At 39.2% G+C, this 9,867-nt stretch overlaps 1 protein-coding gene across 1 annotated transcript; it reads left to right on the top strand.

Moving 5' to 3' along the window:
* Nucleotides 1-3,844, top strand: LOC110173094 (protocadherin-20). Its single transcript, XM_020939066.2, has 2 exons — nucleotides 1-174; nucleotides 1,220-3,844. The coding sequence occupies exons 1-2, from the start codon at nucleotides 127-129 to the stop codon at nucleotides 3,842-3,844; spliced, it is 2,673 nt and encodes an 890-aa protein (XP_020794725.1). The 5' UTR covers nucleotides 1-126.
* The last annotated feature ends 6,023 nt before the right edge of the window (nucleotides 3,845-9,867 follow it).

Genomic DNA, 9,867 nt, shown 5'->3' on the forward strand with positions numbered 1-9,867 from the left:
CTACAGAGGACTGCGCAGCTCTGCTCTCAACAACATGCCTGCTTTAACTAAACACCAGCAGCTCCGGACACTACAGCGGACGCGCTCCAGGCTCTAAGAGGAGAGACAGGACTTCACAACGCAAATATGATCCACAGAAAACACCCCTGCCTTAGCAAGAGAGGAGGCATATGGGTGAGTTTGTGTTTCCTGCTTAAATAAATTGGCTAAGTAGTTTAAAATGACAAACATGGACGCTCTTTAGAAGTGTTAAAAGTTGTGTGTGTTTTGGTTTTCACCTTCTTTAGCAAACTGTGTAAATACAGAATGTTCATAATGGTTTACTTGAGTATTTTTTCATATAGATATCATTAATTACATGTTAAAAGTATGTATTTTCAACATGATTATCTGGTTTGTATTAGCAGCTAAGCACAGTCCTGTCTCGATTTGTGTTATAGTATTGATTATAATCTAATTAATTTATACATTTTACCAAACTGCTACACATAAAACATCTAAGTGGTACAAAAACTACTATATGACTACAATTGGATACTACAGAAATGCTTATTAATGGTCCTATATTACACAAAATGGATTCGTGTGAGCTTTAAGCCATATTATAACACTGTTACTTCATTAAAAATACCCAGAGTTGTGTTTTGTTATTCACGCATGTTTGAGTATTCCTGGTTCATTAGCCTGTCTACATCTCCAAAGCTCAAAATGCAAAATACGTTCCACCTTGTAATGGCATAAAGCGGTAGTTTCCAAGTTAAAAGCTATAATTCACCTTTTGTTTAGCAGAGGTTGGCAGTTCCAGGACTCAAATTATCCGAATGATTCTAGTGAAGTTGTATGGAGTTTAAAAACACAGTGGATGCACTTTCTGTATTAACACTTGACTTCACAAAGTGGAACAGGGTGTTTTCTGTTTTAGAGAAGAACACGGACAAAATATGCAGGATTTGTATGTATGTGTGAATGAAACAACACAACTCTGGGTATATTTTTGATGAGGGAATAGCATTATAACATAGGTCTAAAAGTAGGGTGATATGGACTTTTAATGTGTATTCAAATGAAGTAATAAATAAATAAATGTTGATTCATAATTTAAATGTAATGTTCTCTTAATAATGTACGTATGTATGTATGTACTGTAGGCCTAGTGTATATTGTAGTCTATTCCATTTTAAATTCAAAGCAGTGATTAAAATCTGTTGTTTTCTTCTAGGGCCTCTGCATCCTCCTGCTCTACACCAGCCCTCTGTCCTGTTTGGGAAATTTCAGCAAAGCAAAAGAGCTTGTCTATAAGATAAAGGAGGGATTACCACGTGGGACATTTATAGGGGCCATTGGAGTCGACTTAAACTTGGATTTTAACGCAGAGCCCCCCTTTTTATTCAATCTGGCTCAAAAGAAGGTCAACGAGCAGTATGTGACCCTTAATAATACCACTGGGGAGCTTTACACATCTGCCACGGAGATAGACAGGGAGAGCCTCTGTCCAGACAACTCAGAGGTTAAGGCCTGCATCTTGTCTCTGGATGTTTTGGTGTTACCGCAACAGTATTTTCAGCTCATCAAAGTCAAGATTGTTATTGAGGATGTGAACGACAACAGGCCAAAGTTCCCTGTGGATGAAATTATTTTAACTGTCCCGGAAAACTCACCCATCAATGCTCGTTACGCGGTCGAGCAGTCGGCGGTTGACCCAGACTTGGGGCTCCACGGGGTCCAGACGTATTGGCTAGTTAATGACTTCGGGGTCTTCACTCTGGATGTTGAAGAAAATGATGGGGGAGAGTTGACGCCATTCCTCATTGTTACCGAAACTTTGGATAGAGAAACCCAAGCAGAGTATGTAACAGATATTATAGCGGAGGATGGCGGGGCACCTCCACTTCTTGGGGCTGCTACGTTAAAAATACAGATTTCAGACGTGAATGACAACTGCCCGAAATTCACAGAGTCTCACTTGAATGTTACTGTCCATGGAAATACAAGTAAAGGAGCTCCACTAGCGCGACTCCACGCTTATGACCCTGACCTGGGCGCTAATGCTCAGATCAGCTACGCCTACAGTGAGAGAGTGCCAAGGGAGACTAGAAGCTTGTTTCATTTGGATAGAAACACTGGTGTCATTAAGCTAGCAGGCAAAATAGAGTCTGGCACTGCCCCACACTACAAACTGACTGTATTAGCCAATGGGCCTGGTTGCATCCCAGCTGTTGCAACTGTTACTCTCAACATAATCAAAATGCTCAGCGGACCACCCGTCGTCACACCAAGATACATCGCGCTCGAGAAAGACGGAGTTGTTTATTTGAAGGAATCAGAACCCCCGTTTTCTCCTATCGCTTTTTATACGGTGAAAAATGTAGGCTCGAATCAAAAAGTGGACTGCCATCTGGAGGGGAGTGGCCCATTTAGGCTAAGCCCCTACCAGCTGATTAAAAATGAATACTTACTGGAAACCACAGAAGCACTGGACTATGAAACAACACAAGAGTTTGACCTAATCATTGTCGCTAATAATTCACAAGGGTTGGTCATTAAGGCCTTTTTAAAAATTCAAGTGCTGGATGAGAATGACAACGCCCCGGTATTTCAACAGTCTATAGTCGAGCTAACCATTGATGAAAACAACCCTCCCAATACGTTCTTAACGCAATTCCAGGCTACAGATCAGGATAGCGATAGCAGTGGAGAAGTTATCTATCTCTTGGGAGGGGATGCACCAGGGATATTCGAACTAGATCGGGTTACTGGCGTCCTTATAGTCACCACATCACTGGACCGCGAAGAGAAGGAGACGTATCGTTTCATCGTGAGGGCACTGGACCAGGGGACGCCCAGGAGGGAGTCCATTGCGACCGTTGTCCTGACCGTGCAAGATCGCAACGACAACAGCCCGCGCTTCATCAACAAAGACTTCACATTCTTCGTGCCGGAGAATTTCCCTGGATACGGCGAGATTGGAGTACTTTCGGTTAGAGATGCAGACGCGGGGGAGAACGGCTGGGTTGCGTTGTCGATTTTAAACGGTACAGATATTTTTATGATTGACACGGGACGCGGTATACTCAGAGCCAAAACCTCGCTTGACAGAGAGCAGCAAGGGACCTATCAGTTGTGGGTCGAAGCTGTGGATGGGGGCGAGCCTGCTCTGTCTTCGGTTACAATGGTGACGGTTTTATTATTGGATGTAAATGACAATCCGCCGATCGTCCTGTTTCCGCAATCAAACCAGTCTTATATGCTAGTCCTACCCAGCACGTTGCCTGGGACATCTATTACCGAAGTGTACGCCGTGGATAAAGATACAGGCATGAACGCAGTCATCGCTTATAGTATCATCAAGCGAAAAGGTGGCGAGCCGGGATCCTTCGCCATCGACCCCCAAACTGGAAATATCACTCTAAAACGCGAGCTAAGCAACCGGGGTTTATGCAGTTTGCTGGTTAAAGTTAGTGATCACGGACAACCCGAACCACTCTACTCAACCGTCATGGTAAACTTTTTTGTGAATGAAACTGTGAGCAATGAGAGCTACATCCAAAGCTTGCTAACCAGGGAGGCAGACATAGAAGTCGAGGAAAAACCCTGGTTTATTGGTCAAATGAAGGACGGACCTGAAAGATACGAGCTGTTTCCTTGCCAGCCAGTTCTCATCGCTCTATCTGCAACATGTCTAGGGCTGTTTCTTTTAGTAGTCATGCTAACATCGTATATTTGCTGTAAAAGGTTTAAAAGACATCGGAAGAAGAAAAAATCGGAGACTGAAATACCACTGAAAATGACTCATGGATCGGTGCATGTTGTGAACAGAAAAATCAGGCAAATCTCAAATCTTTGATGTCCACCCATATCTCGAATGATCACTGCTGTTTACATGAATGTTTACAAAACTCAATGTACAAAGTGTAATTGTTTCAAATGGTGGCTTTTTGCTCTTGGTGATACAGTTATTATTATCCTGCCAACGAAAGGTTTCCAATTTTATATTCATTTTTATGTTCAAAATGACAATGCTTTATATGCTGACAGTGTCCAAAACCTATAACAATTACTACTGTTAGTTATGGCTTAAATTATTTCATATATCAATAACAATGAGCAACTTCAGCTCAGCTGTTTATTTTGAAGATAATTTAAGTGGCTGCATCACATATAATACAAAAAGATACTTATTTTGCCTCATTCAGCATTGCATGTAATGTTTTGGTAACACTTTATTTTAGGGTACACTCATTAACATCTAACTACCTGCTAATTAGCACAGTTGTCCATCCATCCATTTTCTTCCGCTTAACCGGGGCTGGGTCACAGGGGCAGCAGTCTAAGTAGGGACTCCCAAACTTCCTTCACCCCAGACACGTCATCCAGCTCCTTCAGGGGACCTCGAGGTGTTCCCAGGCCAGCCAAGAGACATAGTCCCTCCAGCATGTCTTGGGTCTTCCCAGTGGCCTTCTCCCGGTGGGACACCTCCCAAGGGAAGCACACAGGAGGCATCCGGAACAGATGCCCAAGCCACCTCAGCTGGCTCCTCTCGACATGGAGGAGCAGCGGCTCTACTCCGAGTTCCTTATATGTGACTGAGCTCCTCACCCTATCTCTAAGGGAGCGCCCAGCCACTCTGCGGAGGAAACTCACTACAGCATACTTGTCAATGGTTAATTTGTCATTAATTAATATGTATTTAACCCTTATTAATCTGTAAAAGTTTATTCTGCTATTAGTTAGACAATTACACTTTCCTATTAATACACTCCTTATTACTGCTTATTAGTGTGATACTAGGCCATTTTTGTATATGAATTATGATTCTGATAAGCTGGTGTTGTTAGGGACTAGGATCAGAAGAAATGTAGTTTTTAGTTATTTGCGCCAAAAGCTTATTGGAATCATAATTCATGGACAAAAATGGCATACCACCATATTAATAAGCAGTAATAAGAAGTGTATTAATAGGAAAGTGTTTGTAAATGTCTAACTAAAAGCAGACATTAATAAGAGTTGAATAAATACTAATTAATGACAAATTAACCATTTGCAACTGTGCTAATTAGCGGGTAGTTAGATGTGTGCGCTAATATAAAGTGTTTTGGCCACTGAGGGTAACTGCTGCCTTACTGTATGGATTTAGAAGTGACCAGGACACATTATCTTACTAAAAATGACATAGTTGTGATAATAATAACTGTTTTACAAAGACAAAAGTCAACCAAATAAATACTATGAAGTTCAATGTAAATAATGTACAAACTGTTTTACAACTTTATATTCTACTTTTTGCATTGGCACGAATGGTTTAAGACATTTCAAGACATTTTTCTCCTTTGTAGAGATTGTGGAAAATATCGCCCTGCCATAGACGTACACAGGAATGCCATGACAATACCTACAACCTTAATGTGTGTGATTAACGTTGCTCAGGAGACAATTGGAGATACAATTACATATTTAAAGGCGCACTGTGAAACTTTTCCGGTGGAGGGTCCGCTGCCTTCTTGTCTCCATGGAGGTGTTTTTATTGCTCAAAAATACAATAATTCCTTCTGTAAAATGAGGTGACTCTCCACAGATCTGGACTGTAATGTAGCGTAGAGCTGTAACCTCCTTATCTCATAGGCTTAATCTAGGACTGTGGAACATATAATTTCCATGGAGACAAGCAGATGGCGAACCCTCCACTAGAGATGTTACACAGTGCGTCTTTAATACTGTGTAACCCTGCAAGCTCAGTATGTCAAAGTACAGTCTATTGTTATGGTGTCATTAACAGGATTGTGAAAAGAAAACAATGCACAAGATACCTCTCCGCGAAGCATTTAGTCAGCCCATTGGCGACTTCCTGAATGTAATGGAAAAATTCACTTCACTAGAGGTCCATTTGCACGCGTTAGAGGGAGTTGTTTTGTCAATAATAATGTGTTGACATCCATCGTCCCACTGTTAGCAACCAGATCTCCTGCTTTCTTTCAATAAATAGTTAAGAATAGTCATTAGCCACCTTCAAACGCCACCGCTGTACAAGATCCGTCATCGATTTTGAAAAACTATGTCCAGATGTCAGCAAAAATGAACACTTCTTTTGTAAGATCATGCGATTCTTGATGTGTCTGTGAAAGGTACTTAGTGTTTGTGAAGGAAAATCAAAGTAACTATTAAAGATATTTTATTTTTATAATACACTGGGTTTTATTGTATGCATTTGTGTTAGATTCTTGCGTCAACAGGGTTATCGGAGCAGTGGTATAATTATCATGACACAACCGCAAAAGTATTTAGAAATGTAGTCGTAGCAGGAACAGTAGGGAGGTCATGGAGATATGCCAGGATTTTTATTTTTTTATTTATTTTTTATCATTGATGAAGTAACATTTAAATCAGGGGCATAAATATAACAAGGAATCAAAGCAGATGTTTTATGTTTTTTAAAAGACCAGATTCCTTTTTATGTATATGCATTAATTACTGTGTTACTAAAACTCTATATTTGGCAGTGCAAAATATTAAGTTGTCCTGATTAGGGGTGTGCAAAAATATTGAAATATTGATATATCATATCGTTTAATGTGATGATTCAGTATCGATTTGTGGGCTGCTGTATCGATATATCGGGCAAGAGTATTTTTTGGTATATTTTACTAAATTATTTTGTTACAGCGCTATTGTTTAGAGGACGGACTGGACAGGACAGGACTTTCACTGTTTTGATGATTAAAATGTTTGTGTTTCATTTTGCACAAGAAGTGGTTTAACAAAGACTTTTAGTATCACAGCCATGTTTTAGCCGTTATTTTTTATTGAACCGTATTGAATTGGTTTGAAAGATATCGTATCGAATCGAAAGTGCACTGTATCGAGATATGTATCGTATCATGGCCTATGTATCGAGGTACGTATCGTATCGGCAACTTCTTAATGATACCCAGCCCTAGTCCTGATTATTTTTTCTTAAATTGTGTATAGTTTGGTCCAAAACAAGGGTAGGTTCTTGAGAAATTACAAAAAATTCTGAATTTAATTTCATAATAATTAAATTTCTTTGGACAAATAATTTAAATGACTATTATCAACATTTGAAGAGTTAATTTGCCAAAACAGAAAAAGTCACCAGAAGCTTGTAGTTTACTCAAGAGCCAAATCTATTTTACTGCTACTGCTAAAATATAATTCCATCCCTTCTTGTTAAAACCCTCTATAGATAATCGACATTGCTAATATCTTTAGAAGGTGGCAACAAAAAGAACAAAGCAAATTTTCAAAAGATTTCTGTTTTTGTTATTGAACTCCTCATTATAGGCAGACTTTTGCTTGTTCTATTAATACCATCTTTGTTTGTAGGGTCCTAAATTAGAGCTCCACTTAAAGCAGAGAATGTGCATGCATACAATACAACTTCAAAGTGTGACTGCATGTGTTATAACCAAAATGGAGTGTTTATGCCAAGTCCGCGGATTACAGGGATTTGAAAGGGTTAAGAGCGTACACTTTGTTGCTGTCATCATTTTGTTAAGCACAGCAACACCCAAATTCACACCATAGTTCAACGACAACACTTGTTATCTGCAGCTGCTCAGGTCTGGCCCACTTTAAAATTCCTGCATTATTGTTAGCCACCTTTCTCATTTTATTTAGCATACAAGTATCTGCAGTGCCTTATGCTTCGACACAGCTGTTGTCAAATTTATATGTAAACTATGCAACATGTTGTCTCTTATAATCCCCTTTGAAGCCAACTATGACACTCCCCACAGAGGAACTTAGTTATATTATACCCTATGCCCTTTTGAACCTGTTTTTGGGTTTGGCCTTTTTGGATCACACAAAACAAGAGATATATGAAATATGTGTTGACAAATGTAGCGTTTAAAGCTCCTATATTATACAAAAGTGACTCGTGTGAGCTTTAAGATATATCATAATCTTTTTATCTCCTCGAAAACATACCTGGAGTTGTGTTTTGTTTCATTCACACATGTTAGATTAACCCTTTATTGTTAGTTTGTTTACATCTCTAAAGCTGAAAATGCTCTGTTCTACTGCATGACATCATGTTAACAGTTACTTTTTACTTTCTTTTTTAGTAAAGATTGCGATTTGCAGGACTGAATTTATCCAATAATTCTAGTGAACCTGTATGGAGCTTAAAAACACAATGGAGCACTTCCTTTATTGACATGTTAGAGAGAAGAACACAGCCTAAATATGCAGGAATTGTGTGTTAAACGTGTGAATGAAACAAAACTCAACTCCAGGTATGTTTAAGATGAGGAAACAACATTAAAACATAGATCAGAAAATAGCGCAATATGGGTCCTTTAAGCGCTGTAATCACGAATCAGGCATGACATGTTAGCACGTCACGCGTCAGAGGCTACATCGGCTAAAACTAATCCCATGTAATCAACTCTGGATAGAATATACTGCATGTGGGTGGCTTAAATTGGATGATTGTTGACATTTAAGCACGAGTATTCACACAACGTACATATGCGTATAAAATTAGAGCAGTGTGATGGTGCAAACAAGATTGCGTGACAGACAGGAAATGAATGTGATTGCTCTTATGCAACCAAACACGAAATATTCAAATTTCATTACTGAGAAACAAAGGCTGCAGGGTGTCATACAATACAGGTAACACTTTGGCTAGGAATCTCTTTGTCTGTTTGCCAAACCATGCATGCATGTTCTTTATTTTGTCTGTGGGAAAGGAAGCATGCAGCATAATGTGCTCATTGACAGGTAAAACAAGACTGGGAAAACATTTCTTGATGATATTTTAGCACACATTCCCACTGCATATGGTTGTTTTGGTTTTGTTTTAGATTTGATTGGCTTATTTTTGGTTTCAGGGCTTGTGTTTAAAGATAGGAATTTGAAATTAATTTAACGATCCTATATTAGGCAAAACTGATTATTCTGAGCTTTAAGTCACGTTGAAAGTTTGCTACCTCATCCAAAACATACCTGGAGTTGGTTGTGTTTCATTCACACATGCCTGCCAGCATCTCCAAAGCTCAAAATGCTCTGTTGCACCTTGTCCTGTCAAGTCGCAGTTGTTTTCAATTGAATCGCTGCATTTCACCTTTAGTGCAGTGAAAACGGAAAATTCCAGCACTGAAATTATCCAAATGATTCTACTGAAAGTGTATGGAGTTTACAAACACAGTGGAGTACTTCCTGTGTGTTTTTTGTTTGAGTAAAGAACTCAAAAGTCAACTCCACATATGCTTTTGATGAGACCACAACTTGTGTTTAGTAAGGGCTATGAACGTCCAGATTTTGTTCATCACTTTTTTACTCTCTCCAAGTTTAAGTGGTATTCACATACAACTGTCACTGAGGATTGCTTTAGTAACATGTAGGCTACAGAATCTGTTTTGAGACCTTAGCACTGTCTGAAACATGCTGCTTGATACAGTTCAAAAGTTTACGGTCATGTTGGGTTATCATTTGTTTGTCAGTCCATACAGTAAATGTTCGTACATGCAATCCCGTTCAGCAGGTTATGATCTCATGGGTTTAATTTTCAGAAAAAATTGCCCTGAAGGTCTTTTTCTTCTTTTTGGTGGATGCATTCAATCATAAAGACAAGGATTACTTTCCAGCCACAGATCACAGTCTAACTATCTAGACACTATGCAGAATATGTGAGGCTTAAGACATTGCCATTTACAGTGCTGTGCAAAAGTTACAGTCAAGTGAAAAAAAGTTCAAGAACAAGTGTTTGAAACTATCATAGCATTCTCTTTTTATAAGTTATAATAACAGGAGACACATTATAGTGAAGCCATGATAAGTAATGATAAGTACTAACTTAACCCATTGGAAGTCTGACTAGTCTACAGAATGTACCCCAGAACTAAA

This window comes from Boleophthalmus pectinirostris, unplaced genomic scaffold, assembly GCF_026225935.1.
Source record: "Boleophthalmus pectinirostris isolate CB_2022bp ecotype Guang Dong unplaced genomic scaffold, ASM2622593v1 HiC_scaffold_19, whole genome shotgun sequence".
In the NCBI taxonomy this organism is placed as follows: domain Eukaryota; kingdom Metazoa; phylum Chordata; class Actinopteri; order Gobiiformes; family Gobiidae; genus Boleophthalmus; species Boleophthalmus pectinirostris.